Source organism: Panthera leo, chromosome B4, assembly GCF_018350215.1.
Source record: "Panthera leo isolate Ple1 chromosome B4, P.leo_Ple1_pat1.1, whole genome shotgun sequence".
In the NCBI taxonomy this organism is placed as follows: domain Eukaryota; kingdom Metazoa; phylum Chordata; class Mammalia; order Carnivora; family Felidae; genus Panthera; species Panthera leo.
In genome coordinates, this window is record NC_056685.1 from 82,514,675 (window position 1) to 82,532,769 (window position 18,095).

General features: G+C 45.6%; 2 protein-coding genes across 4 annotated transcripts; one reads left to right on the forward strand and one right to left on the reverse strand.

Moving 5' to 3' along the window:
* Positions 1-16: 16 nt before the first annotated feature.
* LOC122224706 (major intrinsic protein of lens fiber) lies at positions 17-16,043 on the reverse strand. Of its 3 annotated transcripts, none has more exons than XM_042946890.1 (5): positions 15,998-16,043; positions 3,960-4,079; positions 3,281-3,445; positions 2,770-2,850; positions 17-942 (listed from the first exon to the last, which is right to left on the reverse strand). In XM_042946890.1, the coding sequence occupies exons 1-5, from the start codon at positions 16,004-16,006 to the stop codon at positions 757-759; spliced, it is 561 nt and encodes a 186-aa protein (XP_042802824.1). In that variant the 5' UTR covers positions 16,007-16,043; the 3' UTR covers positions 17-756. The 3 variants fall into 3 exon arrangements, with proteins under 3 accessions (XP_042802824.1, XP_042802823.1, XP_042802822.1); XM_042946889.1 differs by lacking the exon at positions 15,998-16,043 and adding an exon at positions 15,116-15,190; XM_042946888.1 differs by lacking the exon at positions 15,998-16,043 and having other exon boundaries at positions 3,960-4,319.
* SPRYD4 (SPRY domain containing 4) lies at positions 15,291-18,065 on the forward strand. Its single transcript, XM_042946891.1, is given in 4 exon segments — positions 15,291-15,509; positions 15,940-16,263; positions 16,584-16,912; positions 16,914-18,065. Coding segments are annotated over 3 exon segments (624 nt in total). The 5' UTR covers positions 15,291-15,509; positions 15,940-16,178; the 3' UTR covers positions 17,124-18,065.
* Positions 18,066-18,095: the final 30 nt, after the last annotated feature.

The window sequence follows — 18,095 nt, forward strand, 5'->3', positions numbered from 1 at the left end:
GAACACAAAACCCAGCCAGTGGATGTAGACAAGTTTATGTGGCTTTACAGAACAGTTCAAACCCCAGTGTTCACTTTTCTCAGAGCTACTTCCCCACCCAAGTCCTTGGGGCAAGCATCCCTGAGATAAGTAGACTACACTCTTCGATTAACTTCCCCAAAACTTTCTGGTACAATTGCAACCTGATCTGGGGCTAATAACGCCATTTCCTCTCTCCCTGCCTCCAGCCCCTTCCACCCAACCCTTGGAATGCCTTGTCTCCATCTGCCTCCTGTGAAGAGTACTCCCTGCTTCCCTGCTCCTGCAGAAACCTAGGGTCATAAACTTGACTTGGCAGCAAGGTAAAGGCCGAAGCTTAAAGGTCTTGGTTCCTGTGCTCACCACACTGGGTTGGGAGAGGAAGGTAAAGGATGACACCTTTTTTCCCTTCCCTACTTCTCCTGCTGTGCCCCAAAACTTAGACACAGCCACATTCACTCACATTCATACGCACAATCATGCACACACAGCGGCGAAGAGAGGTGGGATGGAGAGGAAGGGAAGTTTGCACAAACCAGCTCATGAATGCAACTTGAAAGATTTCACACGGCAAAAGGCAAAACACACACACACACACACACACACACACACACACACATAAATTAAAAAATAAAGAAATACATGTCCCTCCCCCAGTCTCTTTCTTCATCCAGGCGCTGGCTCAGCCCCTCTGAATAAACCCAGAAGCTTCCTACTCCCTCTGGCCAACTGGAGCTTTCACAGGGCCTGGGTCTTCAGTTCAACAGGTTCCCCTGTGCCCTCTGGTTGTCCATTGGAGTCACTGGGCCTGGCACCCTTGAGAATAGACAGTCTCTCAGAAACACTCTTAAGCCGGGGGAAGAGGAGAAAGTCGTAGAGGAGACTGCCTAGTCCTCCTCCAATGATTGGGCCCACCCAGTATACCTGTAGGAAAAGGAGAGGAATAATCAGACTTGGGGAAGGGATCAAGAGCAAGTGGGATGCCTGGGTGGCTCAGTTGGTTAACTGTCTAACTTTGGCTCGGGTCATGATCTCACAGTTCGTGGGTTCGAGCCCCACATCAGGCTCTGTGCTGATAGCTAGGAGCCTGGAGTCTGCTTCAGATTCTGTGTTTCCCTCTCTCTCTGCCTCTCCCCTGCTCATGCTCTGTCCACCCTTTCTCTCAAAAATAAATAAACATTGAAAAAAATTAAAAGAAAAAAATTAAACAACAACAACAAAAAAGAGCAAGGCTATTCTTTTTCCAACTCTATGGGTGGAAAACAGACATCTGCACTTGGCACATAAACTGGGAACTATTTAAGCAGAAATCAGTGTTTGTTTGTTTGTTTTTAAATTCTAAACTGCTTCAGTGCCAGTACCTCAAAACTTACCATTTCTTTTCTGACTCACCAAATTACTCCTTTATCCCACATCTCAGCACATATAAATTCTATTTTTTATCAATTTGCACTAGTTTATATATTGCTTTGAAAAATTTTTTACTCGTGGTAAAACACATAAAATGTATCATCTTAATCATTTCTTTTTTTTTCAGTTTATTTATTTATTTTGAGAGAGAAAGACTGACAGAGCACAAGCAGTGTGAGGGGCAGAGGGAGAGAGAGAATCCCAAGCAGGCTCCACACTGTTAGCACAGAGCCCGATGCAGGGCTTCCACTCCTGAACCGTGAGATCATGACCTGAGTCGAAACCAAGAGTCAGATGCTTAACCAACTGAGCCACCCAGGTGCCCCTCATCTTAACCATTTTTAAGTGTACAGTTCAGTAGTGTTACGTATATTCACATTGTTGTACAACAAATCTCCAGAACTTGTTCATCTAGCAAACCTGAAACTCTATACACATTAAATAATAGCTCCCCATTGCTCCCTCTTCCCAACCCCTGTCAACTATTGTTTTGCTTTGTTTCAATGAATTTGACTACGCTAGATACTTCACATAAGCGGAATTATACAGTGACTGGTGTATTTCATGTAGCATAACGTCCTCAAGGTTTATCCAGGTTGTAGCATGAGTAAGACTTTGCTTTTTTTAAGGCTGTATATTATTCCAGTGTATGTACATATTGCATTTTGTTTATCCATTCATTTACGAGGGTCACTGGGTTGCTTCCACCTTTTGGCTATTATGAATAATGATGCCATGAAAACAAGGGTACAGCTTTTAAATTTTTGAAAATTACTTCTGTATGTTTGTCTGGCATTTGGCCAAACAACAGAAACATAACCAATTTTTATTGAGGACTTATTCCATGCCAGATTTTGTGCTAAATGTTTCACACATATAACTTTCATACTTATTTTTCATAACACCTCATTTTATGCTAAGGAAACCGGGGTGCAGAATGACTGAACCATTTGCCGTGGTCACACACAAGGCCAATAATGTGCCAGAACTGGAATGAGACCCAGGCCTATCTCTACTTACACATATCCTGAGCTCTGAGAGTAGAAGTTTCTGACTTCCTGTTTAGTTGTCTGTCCTCACAGTGCTAGGTTTAGAATCCCGTGGATACTTAGTAAAAATCCCTTGACCAACCAGTGAAGGAACAATATGAACAAGAACCTCTCTTTCTAGCAAAATAATGAATTCTGCTCCCATAGACATGCCAAACTGTGACAGCCCCTTTAGCTGAGTGCTGGTAAAGCAGTTAACACATCCAGATGAAAGGTAGGAGCCGAACATGGAACCTGCAGCCCACACCCATCCAGGAGGGCTTCAGGACCTTGTCCCTCTCCCCTTACTTACCCAGTGGTTGGTGAAGTTTCTGGTGAGAATGGCAGGAGCAAAGGAGCGGGCAGGGTTCATGCCTGCACCAGTATAATACATCTGCAAAAGACACAGTCATAATTGAGACACTTTCCCCTACTCCACCCCAGCTTCTCTCCCCGCAACCCACATGTCCTTGAGGGCTGGCACCTTGCCTCCAGCCAGCAGCAAGTAGGGAAGGACAGGCTTCATGGAGGTTCCACAATGGAATGAAGGCACTGATGCCTCATCAGGGACAGACGATAGCTCCATAGGCAAAGCCCACATCTCCCCATGATGCGTACATTTCTACTTTGGGGGCAAGAATGACCAGATGTAGTGGTCACAAAAGAGGAATAGAACAATGTTGATTCCTCTGTGCTGACTGATAGAGTCAGGTGGATTATGTTCATGTTTGACAGTGAGGTGGGCAAAAAGAAATTTAAAAGTTAGGAAAGGTTTAGGGGCCCTGGAATCCTTAAACAAGAAGTTGATTCTTTCTCCTGCTTACCCCAAAGAGATGACCCAGGGTGAGGGAGAAGCCAACAGCCAGGGCCACAGATCCCAGGCGGCCATTCCGCCTCTCGTCGTATGTGGCAAAGATGCAGAGCACAAACTGGAGTGTCAGGAAGATCTCCACCGTGGTGGCCTGGCCCACACTTACCCCAGGGTGCAACTGGGCAAAGGAAGAAGAAAGGAGGCAGCTCATTAGGGTTACCACAATGTCACCTCCTCAAGGCTTCCCGTACAGGAACCCCCTTATGGCATCAGTTGACTGGAGAGGAAGGATAATACAACCACCTTCACAGTAATTGTTTCTGTATTCTTCACAGTATTTGTTTCTTATTTTTTCCTAATACTCCTTCATGGTGGAAATAACTATGCCCATTTATACAGATAAGGAAACTGATGCCCCATAAGGTAAAATAAGTTTCCTTAAGAACCTGCAAGGAGTTGGAAGAAAAGTTGAGATCAGAACTCAGGTTTCTTGAGACAGTCCAGGGCTTTTTGCCTTCCTTACTCCTTCCTTAGTCCTGCAAACTACCTTTGAAACACACACACACACACACACACACACACACACACACACACACACACAAATGTCCCAGCACCCTGAGGATCCAATCGGCCACCACCAGGCAGGGAATCAGGGTACCAGGTTCCTCCAGCCCCACTTAGCTGACCATTACCGTATTAAGTGCTAGGTTTCCTCGAACGGCAGGCGGAGTAACACTATACAGCACGGCGGCTCCAGCCACGGCTCCCAGGAGTTGGGCTGCCATATAGCAGAAGGCACGGAGCAGCGACATCTGGGAACCCACAAGAAAGGCAAAAGTGACTGCAGGATTGACATGGGCTCCACTGATGTGGCCCACAGCCTGCACCAGCGTAGCCAGGGCCAGGCCAAAGGCCAGAGCCACCTGCAGAACATGCAGGGGTCCAGGGGTCCAACGCAGTGAAGCCCCTAGTCCAAAAAAGACATAGAAGAGGGTGGCAAAGAACTCAGCAAATATGGACCTCCAGAAGGAGGCTGACCGCAGTTCCCACATGGCAGGGGGGATGGGCACAATGCCTGGGTCCCTGATGCCCCCCTGGCCTGATCTGGGTGGACAGTCCCCTTTATAGAGGACTCTTAATCCCTGGGAGGGGCAGGCTGAAGTGGCTGGTCCAGCCTCTTAACCCCTTCACAGCTGTGGAGGGCTGGGCCCACACTTACGCATCTGTTAAAGCTGTTGGATTTTCCCTCCCTCTTCCACTGGGAGATGAGCAGAGCCATAGGTGTTAGGGTGGGGGTAGTGTCAGGGCTGGAGAGGCTCTGAGAGGAAGGGACCAAGAATAGGGGGACTATAAAAGTCTGTCCTTCCCTTTGTGTCAAAGTTGGAGTTCATGGTCCTGACTGTCATCTGTATTAGAACATTCCTCAATTCTGCTTGGAAGGTCAGTCAGACTGAGTTCACTTCATGGGGTATAAGACTGTGCTCCTGAGGACCTTCAGTCTCCTCTGAGTCGGGCAGGGGTAAGGGTGGGGGTGGGGGTCAGGAGTGGGGTCCAGCAGGGAAGTTGGATAACTGAAGAGAATTCTTTAGTTCTCTGGGATTAGAGGGCCTTTGCCCATTGGTTGGTTTGGTCTGGAATCTGTGGACCCTGCAGCTCTGGGACAGAATAGTTCTGCTGTGTCTGGTTTTCTCGAAGCCCAGGTTCCCCACCCCCAACCCATGCCAGCACCTTCCTTTCCAAACCCTCAGCCTGGCCTTTTAAACCACAAAGACAGTTGGGAGGAAGAAGCTATCTTCCATGGATAGGCTGGGGGTGTGGGCCTGAGGAGGGGGAAAAGGGTTAGTAGTTAAATTTCAGAATCAGCTTATACTTCATCTTTCCTAACTTACAAGGTCCTGGCAAGAAGTACTAAAAAGAAAGAAACAGAGTCATGACTATGAACAAGTGGGAGGGTCTAATGCCTCCTAATATGGTCGTAATCAGGACATTAGGGTCTTAAATCTTAATCCCTAGGGAAAAATCTGAGGATGGGGGTGTCTGGAGAGAGAAAAGGATAAAATGGGAAAGGAGAGCATGGGGAACGAGGTTCAGTTGTGCTCAAGTTTGGTGATGAACTTGGGACCTAGAGATGAGTGCTGGGAGATGGTAGAGAAGGCACAATGGGACATACTGGTAGGCTCCAGCATCTCTATACTGTGGCAAGTCATATAGGCCACAAACTTTTCCCATGAAGCCCCAGAAGAGAGCAAAAATTTGAAGGAGAGGTCTGCAGTATTGGTCACTAGCATTGGTCCCATCCAGTACACTTGTGAGGAGAGAGGAGGAACACAGATAATGGCCTATGCTCGTCTCTTCCTCCAATATCTAGCTTGGGGATAAATAGGAACAGTTACAGCAAAGGCAGAGAGTGCATCTAACCCACCCATATGTAGGAAGAGTTGCTGAGAACAGGTCAGAGGAGACTGAAGCTCCCAAATTCATGGAAGAAGAACAATCCATTAGAGATCTATGGAGTCTCTTGGGTTCTAGAAGCCCCACCAATCTCCTCACTTCAGGCCCTGTAACCCTTGTTGCACTTGACTCAGAGATGCTCCCAGTTCCCAGTCACCTCTGTTAGTGAATATGCAGTGTTCACACTGCTTCTGGGAAAGGACCCCTGGACAGGACAGAAGGTAGTCCTTTAACCATCATGGTGTTAAGAGCAGAGAATTTGGCAATAGATACTTTGGTTCAGATGTGGATGGGAATACAAAGTGACAGAACTAGTTATGACTCCTGGTGGGGGTGTAAATTAGAATAATCACTCAGGAACACAGTATAACACCATCTTATAAGGATGAACAAACAAGGGCGCCCGGGTGGCTCAGTCAATTAAGCATCCAACTTTGGCTGAGGTCATGATCTCACAGTTGGTGAGTTTGAGTCCCACATTGGGCTCTCTGCTGTCAGTGTGGAGCCTGCTTCAGATCCTCTGTCTCCCTCTCTCTGCCTCTCCCCTGTGCACATGCTCTCTCTCTCTCTCTCTCTCTCTCTCTCTCTCTCTCTCTCTCGAAAATAAATAAACATTAAAAAAAGATGAATAAACATACTTTCTGACCCAGGAATTTCGCTTCTCATGTATATACCCAAGAGGAACTTTTCTATACCTGCACCAGCAGACATGTACAAGAATACTGAGAGCAGCACTATTCACAATAGCAAAAAAAACTTAAAGCAACCCAAATACCCATCAATGGGAGAATGGATGTATAGACAGTGATCTCTCTCTCTCTCTCTCTCTCTCTCTCTCTCTCTCTCTCCCTTTAGGTATATATATATATACACACATATATTTCACACAATGGAAAATTATTCAGCAGTCAAAATGAGTGAACTATTGCAGTGATACTCAATAATAGGGATGTATTTTAGCAATACAATATCAAGTAAAAAAAAAAAGTCCCTGATGATTATACATGGCATAACCTTTTTGTAAAGTTAAAAAAAATCAGGGCACCTGTCTGGCTCAGTTGGTAGAGCATGCAACCCTAGATCTTGGGGTTGTGCATTTGGGCCCCACATTGGATTGCAGAGATTACTTAAAAAAAACTTAGGAGGGGCACCTGGGTGGCTCAGTTGGTTGGGTGACCGACTTCAGCTCAGGTCATGATGTCACAGTTCGTGAGTTCGAGCCCCATGTCAGGCTCTGTGCTAACAGCTAAGGGCCTGGAACCTGCTTCAGATTCTGTGTCTTCCTCTCTTTCTCTACCCCTTCCCTGCTCATGCTCTGTGTCTCTCTGTCTCTCAATAATAAATACACGTTAAAAAAAATAAAACAAAAAACAAAACAAAACAAAACAAAAAAACTTAGGATCTGGGGCGCCTGGGTGGCTCAGTTGGTTAAGCGGCCGACTTCAGCTCAGGTCACGATCTCGCAGTCCGTGAGTTCGAGCCCCGCGTCGGGCTCTGTGCTGACGGCTCAGAGCCTGGAGCCTGTTTCAGATTCTGTGTCTCCCTCTCTCTCTGACCCTCCCCTGTTCATGCTCTGTCTCTCTCTGTCTCAAAAATAAATAAACGTTAAAAAAAAATTAAAAAAAAAATTAGGGATGCCTGGGTGGCTCAGTCAGTTAAGTGTGTGACTCTTGATCTCAGCTCAGGTCTTGATCTCAGGGTTGTAAGTTCAAGCCCTGCCTTGGGCTCCACACTGGGTATGAAGCTTACTTTAAAAAAAAAAAAAAAAAAAAAAAAAAAAAAAAAAAAAAAAAATATATATATATATATATATATATATATATATATATATATATATATATAAAGTTCAGGGGTACCTGGGTGGCTCAGTCGGTTGAGTGTCTGACTCTTGATTTCAGCTCAAGTCATGATCCCAGGATCATTGGATCAAGCCCTACATTGGGCTCCACATTCAGTGTGGAGATATTCTCCTCTCTCTCTCTCTCCCCCTCCCTCCCTCTGCCCTGCTTCCCCATTCATGCTCTCTCTCTCTAAAATAAAATTAAATTAAAAATTAAATTAAAAAAAGGAATAACATTTAAAAAAAAATGGGGCGCCTGGGTGGCTCAGCCAGTTAAGTGTCCGACTTCAGCTCAGGTCATAATCTCATGGTTCATGGGTTTGAGCCCCACATTGGACTCTGTGCTGACAGCTCAGAGCCTAGAGCCTGCTTCAGATTCTGTGTCCCCCTCTCTGCTCCTCACCTGCTCACACTCTGTTTCTCTCTCAGAAAGAAAGAAAGAAGGAAAGAAAGAAAGAAAGAAAGAAAGAAAGAAAGAAAAAGTAAAGTTAAAAAAATCTAAAATAAAAATATGCTTTCAGAACACATATAGATGAAATGAAACTACTACAAAAAACCCCACAAAGAATGATGAACACAGGCTTCAGGATGGTGTTTACTTCAAGTGTGTGGGAGGAGGGGATGAACTGGAATATTTACATACATACATGTAGATTTCTGTGATTTCAAAAAGGTTCCAGTTTTTCTGTTACATGGTTGGTTAGTAATGGTGCTTAACTGGAGTGCCTGGCTGGCTTAGTCAGTGGAACATGAGGTTCCTGATCTTGAGGTCATGAGTTCAAGCCCCACATTGGACATAGAAATTACTTAAAAAAATAATGGTGCTTAGTTTATTATTTAAAAACAAACAAACAAACTGAGGTATTCACCTTCCAATGCCCCTTCTCGGTAAAAGGAGCTTTCCTACTACTCTTCCTTTCTTATACTCTAATAAACTTTGGCCTGTTGCTTAAAAAAAAAAAAAAAAAAAAAAAAATTACAGGGAGGCAAATATAAGCCAATGAGGAGGGGATGTAATAAACAAAGGAATATTGCATGCACTTGAAATCCATAACAAACAACAGCAACAACAAACATCCTGGCTAAAGTTATCCCCATTAAATATAAATTCCAAGAGGGCAGGGATGCGTCTGAATTGTTCACCACTACAAACCCCATGCTTGACACACAGGAGACAGTAAATAAATCTTTGTTGAATAAATTAATGTAAGCTCTCCGAGCCTCAGTTTCCTCTGGATCAAATAACATAACATAGGTAAAGTCTTAATATGCTGCCTGGTACAGAATAAAGCACTTAATAAATGGAGACATTTGATGAGGGTTTTATTAACAGCAAGAACTTATCCCTAACCACCAACCCTACAGCCTCTTATAATAAAGAACAGAAGGGCAAAGTGCAGTTAATTTGGTGCACTTATAGACAGCAAATACAATGGTTAGATTTCCTTTTTGAAGCTATCAACTTCTTTCTTTCTTTCCTTCTCCTTCTTTCCCTCTCTATCTCTGCCCAACGTGGAGCTCAAACTCATGACCCCAAGAACAAGAGTCACATGCTCCACTAACTGAGTCAGATAGGTGCCCCAACTTCTACTCTTTATTCCTCATCAGATATTGATAAGAATCTCATGGAGAACTGAACCCTGGTCCATTTCCTTTCATATTGGCCACTTAGCTGAATGCCAAGCTTTCAAATTCAATATGAGCTCTCAAAAACTCATTCGAGTTTTTGCATAGATTTACATATAACTAGAATACCTATTGTTTTCTATTAACCTATCTTTAAAAACAAAACAAAACAAACAAAACAAAAACAAAAAACCCCAGCTGTGTCTCCCTTGAGGAGTGGAATCCAGCCTTCCCTACGCTCCTGCTTGGTATGGGCTGGGTTCTTACCAATACCAGTGCTCCAGCAGTCACTGAGAATCCCACTGCCAGACTGCCTGGCCCACCGGCTTCCAATCACTGCTGGTGAGCCACAGCACACATGGTGAGTACCTGCTGGATAGTGGAGAAAAACTCCAAGCTCAGACCCTGGCCTATGACCCTTCCCGCTCATAGATGAGACCAGAGATGCTAGGACCAGGGTGAGAGAACACAAACATCTCCCCATCTGCTCCCCCCCAGGCCCTACCATCTATCCACCAAGGAAGCTTTAAGCAAAGGATCTGCAGCAAGTCACCGAAATTCTTGAGTTGCTTGAGCCTAACTCACTGACCTATTTGCATCATACTGAAGGTGGCTAACTGAGAGGATGCACAGAGCAGGGGTGCCCCCTCTTTTGTTCATTCCTTAAAGTCTTATCAGCCATCCACCCTTATTACCTACCTAGTGTCACCCTATTCAGGAAGGTGGAGACTGCTGCTTACCTGGATGGCTAGCTGGGCTATAGCCACCTGGGGCAGTGCTAAGTAGAAAAGGACAGATGTCAACATGGCTGCTGTGCTCTGGGACAGGACATAGGACAACCCCCTAGAGGGGGCAAGCCAATTGGTACAGAGCAGTACCAGAGTGAGGGCAGGATTTGGGTGTGGGCCCACATCAAAAATCTGTGCCATGCTCACCACCACCAGTTCTTCAGGCAAGGTTGAGGGACTGTGCCTAGCACAGAGCTACCACTGGGGCATGAGGCCCTAAGAACAGCCCCTACAAAGACCAGGATGCCCAGGCCTTCAGCCAGCACATCTCTCCCAAACCGTGGGCTCTATAGGTCTTGGGGGTATGTAGGGGAGGGAAGGAAAGATCAGGCTGGCTGTCTGCTCCACTCTTCTCCCCACTGGTCTCTCATATCTCTCCTTCTCCACCTCTCTCTGTCCCCCACCCCCTCAAAAAACTCTCCCAACCAGGCCTCCGCCACTTCATCCTGCACTGCCCCTCCCCCAGCACCTGTTGTGCAAGGAAGGAAGTACTAAAAGACAGAATAAGGGAGTGGTCAGAAAACAGACCCCCACTGGCTTAGACTAGAATTTTTTTTTTTATTATTTTTTTTTTTTTAATTTTTTTTTTCAACGTTTTTTTATTTATTTTTGGGACAGAGAGAGACAGAGCATGAACGGGGGAGGGGCAGAGAGAGAGGGAGACACAGAATCGGAAACAGGCTCCAGGCTCCGAGCCGTCAGCACAGAGCCTGACGCGGGGCTCGAACTCACGGACCGCGAGATCGTGACCTGGCTGAAGTCGGACGCTTAACCGACTGCGCCACCCAGGCGCCCCTAGACTAGAATTTAACAACAGAGAAGAGGAAAGTTCTGTTTCCTCAGAAGGTTCTCAGAAGGAAGGAGTCTATGGAAAAAGATGGTGGTTTCTCCTCTCTGCAGGAATCTTATCTCCTAGATCATAATTTTGCCAGTCAGGCTCAGAGTCTCTGTTTGGTGTCCTGCTCCAGTTTGGAGACTGCTTTTCTAGGTCTAAGTGAGTGGAGTTGGGATGAGGAGCAAGTGTTTCAGGTGCTTTTTCTGGAGGAGGAGGCAGCCAGAGAGGTGAGAGCTCTACTCTTGTGATTAGAGAACATCTCATGTCCTCCCTTCAGCCAATAGAGAGGAACCTCATCCCTCAACCTGCTACCCCTACCCAGTCAGTGGTCTCCATAAGGGAGCCTTAGACTTTTATACTCACACCTAAGCATCCACTATCCCCAGCCTTAGCCCTTCTCTCTCCTATACTAAACTCTTTCTTCCTTTTTAGCCCTCTGACCCAAACTCACTCAGGGAGGAGCAAGAGCTTATAATGGCTTCTGTCCACCAGAGGTGCTTACAGTGAAGGTAGAGACTCATCCTTCCACTTCCTAATCATCTTTATAAACCTGGGTTTCGGGAGCCAGAGAGGTAAAGAGGAAAGCTAAAGTGAGGATCTGGAAGACAATAAGAATTCCAGGGAAGGCAAGGTAAGAATATTTCCATTCCTCACCAGAAACAGAGCAAGCCAACAAGAAAGTATCAAGGCTGAATTGGCAATCAGGCCATTGGAATCTGCAAAAGAAAGTTCCTTTGAGGAAAACTGCCTGGGAGTGGAGGGGATTCCTGGAGTCTAACACTCTTGGGATCACCCAGGACAGACCCTAATTTGTCTTTGTCTTCTTTTCTGGTTAGCTTGTTCGCTTTTTGTGTTATCACTCTACTTCATTCTTGTATTTGGGGCTCTTTTCAGGGGTTGCCAGAATTTTTAATTCTAGATTCTCTGACTTCTCTCTTCTGGCCTTAAATAAGCATACACAATTTTTGATTTTTTTTCCTACTAAGAACTATGAAAGTGGAGAAATAGGATTTGTAAAATAACAAACTTGGAGTAATTACAAAGTTATTTTGTAACTTGTAGTAGTGATCATCTTAGAGTCTCAAATATCTCTACAGTAGACTGAATTATCTCTGGATTACTAACAATCAGCCTTCCAACCTCTTTATATTCCTGGGGCTAGGGATCCTAAGTTCACTATACCCTCTTCCATAAAGAAGGCTCCATTTCTCAGTCTCCTAGAGGTGCCATAAGAAGTATAATCCATAATATTAGGTAGTGAGTGCATCTATAAATCTCAGAGAATCTGCAGGCAGAGCTGTTTGTCTTGTTTCATTTCTCCACAGGGGTTTCATGTAATTACCATACCCACCTCTGAGGTTATCCAGGACCAGTTTACTACCTCTCTGAAGTTGCTCCCTGGCCAGTCCATATCATCATGACCTAAAGAATAACCTAGGTCTGAGTTTCATAAAAATATCTAACCTGCTGGGGCACCTGGGTGGCTCAGTCAGTTAAGCATCTGACTCTTGGTTTCAGCTCAGGTCATGATCTGTTTGTGAGTTTAAGCCCCACGCTGGGCTCCATGCTGACAGTGCAGAGCCTGCTTGGGATTCTCTCTCTCCGCCCCTCCCCCACTTGCTCTGTCTCTCTCTCTCTCAAAAATAAATAAATAAACTTAAAAAAATATATATCTAACCTGCTGACCTAACAGGATTGTATCAGGATCAAATGAGATATACCCTGGCAATATACACATTAAGTTAGCTGCCTTAAAATGTAAATGAACTGATTCATGAATTAATCAGATATATACATAATTTATGATTATCAAGTATTGAACATCCTCTCTGGCAATTACAATGTGGGTGAATCGAGATACGGTCCTGAGGGGTTGGGTGAACTTCCATCTCTCCATCTACCATGTGGAATCTCTATCCCAGCCCCATATTCAGAATGCCAATTCAGCATGTAACCCAGCTCCATTGTGTGGACAGTTTCATAGGACAAAGGCCCCAGCATAGCACACGCCAGCCTAGCAGCCCCTTTGGCTAGCTCCTGAGGGCCCCCCTTCTCTCTCTTTCTCTGGTTATGCTTTGCTGACTGCTGACTCCTGGCAAAGTCCAGAACAATCACCAAGCTCTGTGCATCATCCCTCTCCCATCCATAGTTAAGGGCTCCAATTAGCACTTGGATCAGGTGAGAGCTCCCACATATTAGAAATGGGCTAATTCAAGAAACAGAATGAAAACAGACTGAAACATCCTGTACTTGGCTCCTTCTCCCCTTCTTTTCCTAGGGAGTCAGATACAACTCTAAGCCAGGGAGACCAGTGCTCACTATGGTTAGGTTCTGTTCTAAGTACTTAATAGTATATGTGTTATCTCACGTACTGGTTTTCCCTAGGACTGCACAGTTTATTCCCTACTTATTCTATTGACATCCTATCCTTGGATGACTTCACCTATGTCTGCTCTCCCTCAAAAATTATTTTTTTAATTAAAAAATTTTTTTTCAAAGTTTATTTATTTTGAGAGAGAGAGAGAGAGAGAGAGAGAGAGTATGCCCACAAGCTGGGGAGGGGCAGAGAGAAGGAGAGAACAGAATCCCAAGCAGGCTCCGCATCATCCATGCAGAGCCTGATGCAGGGCTTGAACTCATGACCTAGCCGAAATCAAGAGCTGGATGCTTAACTAACTGTGCTACCCAGGCACCCCTCTCCCTCAAAATTTATATCTATATATTTACAGAAAATTTTCACCTGCGTGTCCTATGGACACCTCAAATACAGCCTGTCTGAAACAGAATGGATTATCTTCCCCCCATTCAAACATGCTTTTCTTCTGTATCCAATCATTAAATCAGAAACCTATGAATCAGCTTTGATTCCTTCCCCTATCCTCCCATTTTCACCTAACCAGTCACCACCAGAACTCTACCAATTCTATCTTTTAGATGACTTTTTTTTTTTTTAATGTTTATTTACTTTTGAGACAGAGAGAGACAGAGCATGAACGGGGGAGGGTCAGAGAGAGAGGGAGACACAGAATCTGAAGCAGTCTCCAGGCTCTGAGCTGTCAGCACAGAGCCCGATGCGGGGCTCGAACTCACTGACCGTGAGATCATGACCTGAGCTGAAGTCGGACGCTTAACCGACTGAGCCACCCAGGTGCCCCGCTATCTTTTAGGTGACTTAACCCACACCATGTCCCACCTGAGAACTCTATATCCTGTTTGACCCTGTTTCTGGTCTCATCCCCTCTCCAATTCATTCTCTATGTTGCTGTCAGCTTTATCTTTATAAAAACACCTGTAATTTGTCATTTCCCTGGGTCCCTTCAACAGCTCCTGAACATCTGAAGGACATTACTATGGGGAGCCTGGGTAGCTCAGTCAGTTAAGTATTTGAGGTTAAGCATCTGACTCTTAATTCTGGCTCAGGTCATGATCTTACAGTTCCTGAGATCAAGCCCTGAGTCAGGCTCTGCACTGCCAGTGCAGTTGGAATTGCAGTTGGGATTCTTTCTCTCCCTTTCTCTCAAAATAAATAAATAAACATCAAATTAAAATACATTACTATAAATACAGGACTCCTCATCATGTACCCTCAACTTTCCCAACTGTTCTCCATATCTCTGCAGCATGAGGCCCTGGCAATTTTGTGCTTCTTGTGGCTTCTCACATACTTCATTCTGTTTCATTACCCAGTGCTTTAGCAGAAGCTGTTCCCTACACCTTGACTGTCTTTTCCCCTTTCATATGTCAAGTGAAACCCTATCATTTCTTAATTATTATGCATGGAAACGTTAAGAATTAATTACTTGTACATTAGCAACGAGGTAGGTAAATCATCTCAATGATGAAGGTGAGTTTTTATCAGATAGATGGTCAGTCTGTGAAAGTAAAATAATACAACACATGACAGGCAAGAAGCTATTTCCTCAGCAGGGAATAAAGTAACAGAGGCGTATCTAAGTGACAGTGTGAGAAATCTGCAATGATTGCTTCAGCTCTCACACCTAGGATGGAAACAAAGGAGAAAAGCTACAGAAACAGAACTCAGGAACTTTCTTCTCATTACCCCCAAAATACAAAGTACTGAGAGAGCAGGACTTTTCAGAAGGAATGCTCTCCTCCATGCCTTCGCTCCTAGGCTTAGGAGGAATATAAACCGCTCTTCTCAGACACCTTAGGCAGGATGTGTGAAGGCTGGACCAGGCTGACCCCTGGTGGAGAGAATGAACCAGTCATTGCACTCCAAGAATGTGATCGCAACACTTTCTCCCTTTATCCTCGTTCATTTACTAATTCAAAAACAACAGTACTTACCCTGTGTTTAGGGTAAAACCGAGGCCTTAGGTCACAGAGAACAAAGGGCTTAATCGCCATTCCTAAGAATTCTTAAGAAACCATTCTTAATTCCCATTCTTAAGAATCTAATGGGTGAGATAAGTAGCTGCCCCTTTAAATGTTCCCTTCTCGGCAGCCCTAGGGAGAGTGGGAGTCGTTAGGCGGCTAATGCAGTAAGTAGTCCAGGGGAAAAATGTGATGGGGATTGAACGACCATCAGATATATGTGAGGGAGACAAAGAAATCCAAGGGCTTCCAGGTTTCTGGCTTGGGCAACTGGTTGGTTATGGGTTGCAGTTCACAGGGTCAGGGAACCTACGCGGACTGGGTCAGGGAACCTACGCGGAGGAGGAATGGTGTGTAAGAAGACAAAGTAAGTTTTAGACACGTTAAGTTTGAGGTCACGGGAGGGATGGGAGTGGGCTACATCCAGGTAGAAATCTCTAATAGGTTGTTGGATATACAAATGGGATATACAAATCAGGAAAGAAATACGGGGTAGGGATTTAAAGTCCTTCTCCAGTAACTCTGAACATATAAAAACCAACGTTTACAGTATTTACACATTATTATAAAACAGCCTGCTACTTAACCTAGTGGTTATTTGTCAAGTTGTATTCTAGGTTATGCTCTCGTTTAATTTTTGTCAAGGTCTAAAGGGTTATTTTTTACAAATGAGAACACTTAAGGATCAGATTAAGTGATTTGCCCAAGGTCACATAGAGGAGCTAGGTTTGAATCCGATTACTATTTAATTCTAAAATCTATACTTTTTGACGTCTTGCTACACCGTCTTTCTAAAGGTCCTACTTGGTAAAAACGTGAGCAGCACTGCCGGGAAAGAACCGAAATAAACCGTACCAAGCGCATGCGGACCAAGAATACATTTCACTAAGATGGCGGCTCCCCTGCTGGACGCAGGCTCCCTCCTTACGTCATCACACTGCGCGGCCGCCTTTCGCGCACCACGTCGGAAAGTAGCAGGCGGGCAGATGGCCCGGTCCCAGGCCAGAGGGCGTGCCCTATTCATCCCTGGCGCAAGATGGCGCTGCCTTTTGCACGTTCCCTGTTCTTGTGCCGCTGGGGAGCTAAACGATTGGGGGTAGCCGTCGCGGAAGCCCGCAGAGGTAGGATTATCTCTTTTACTCTCTTTTATCTCCAAAATGGTTTCCGTTATTCCCGAGAGTCCCCTTGGGTCATTTACCCTCCCTGATCTGCTTTCGTCTTGAGAGTCCAAACCCGGGACACAATCTGGCTTTTTTTTTTTTTTTTTATTCCGAGGCTTTTCCAGCCTGAAAGCCCATATTGAAGCGCCTCACTCTTGCCCGCGTGACATTTTTTCTGTTTCCTCGTGAGCGCATGACTGTTTCAGATCGTAATACGTATATATCACTAGATTTAGGGGTTTAGCCCTCGTCATCATCTAATCTCTTTGCTCTGCTCACAGGCATCAGTTTCAAACTGGAAGAAAAAACCGCCCACAGCAGCCTGGCGCTCTTCAGAGGTGACACAGGTGTCAAGTATGGCATAGTAGGATTGGAGCCCACCAAGTTGGCCCTGAATGTGGAGCGCTTCCGGGAATGGGCCGTAGTGCTGGCAGACACAGCAGTCACCAGTGGCAGGCACTACTGGGAAGTGACAGTGAAGCGCTCCCACCAATTCCGAATAGGAGTGGCAGATGTGGATATGTCCCGGGATAGCTGCATCGGTGTTGACGATCGTTCCTGGGTGTTCACGTATGCCCAGCGCAAGTGGCACACCATGTTGGCCAACGAAAAAAGCCCCTATTGAGGGCATGGGGCAGCCAGAGAAGGTGGGGCTGTTGCTGGAGTATGAGGCCCAAAAGCTGAGCCTGGTGGATGTGAGCAGGGTCGCTGTGGTCCACACACTACAGACAGATTTCCGAGGTCCAGTGGTACCTGCCTTTGCCCTATGGGATGGAGAGCTGCTGACCCACTCAGGGCTTGAAGTGCCTAAAGGCCTCTAGTATGTGTTTCATTGGAGTGCCCAATCATGCTCTTCCTTGGGTAGCCTCCTGGTGAAACTGTCTGAAGCCTTTTAATTTTGCCGCTAAGCAACCTCCAACTCCCGCAATTCAGTGTTAGGCCCTCTGTGCAATATCTTAGTCTTTTTCCTTTCCCCTACCCTGTGAAAACTAGGCACACAGCCACCCCCTCCCCTCCCCCAATCTACTGCCAGTTTCCTAGGCTACCCTGAGTGTACTTAATGTGACTGGCTTCCTTCGGTCCCTCTGCCTCCCTGTGCCCAGACCTCAGACTGCATTCAGTCCTGGGGTCTTAGCTTTCAACTTTGAATTTATTCATCACTGTGATACCTCTGCCTCCCTTTGCCCCCATGTGATTCCCCCCTTCCCCCACCTTGGGGCTCTACAGAATCTCTCCAGAGTAAATCCTTTCTACCTCTGGCTGGAGGAGTGGTACAATGACTTGGCCCTTTCCCTGTAGCACATACAGAGTCGACTCTGGCTCCCCAGGAAGTTCTTTACTGTCTCTGAATGAAACAGAGCCCTTCTTTCCTAGTACCTCAGTGCCAGACTCTCAGCCCCACACTGCTGCAGCTATCACCACCCAGAGTCCATCTGCCTTAATCTGCACATCCCTGACATCTGGTCAATCCATTATAATCATTGGGCCAGTTACAACCATGATCAAAGGAGACAAGATACTTGTGCCACAGTTGGAACTTCCAGAGGGAGGTGGGAGGCCTGAGGTCTTGCACAATCCCTTTTTGAGCCTGCTCAGACCCATGCCCTCACTATTACCACCCACTCTCCCCTCCACCCCCTCCAGCAGTTGCTGTATCCTAGCAACTCTAGGATACAGTTAACCTAGAGTAGTATTTAGGGTCGACGAAAACGTGGTGGGATGAGTATGTACGTGAAATATGTATTGTTTGGGCTCTGTCTGACCTTGTGGTTCCCTCTTATTCTACCTTTATG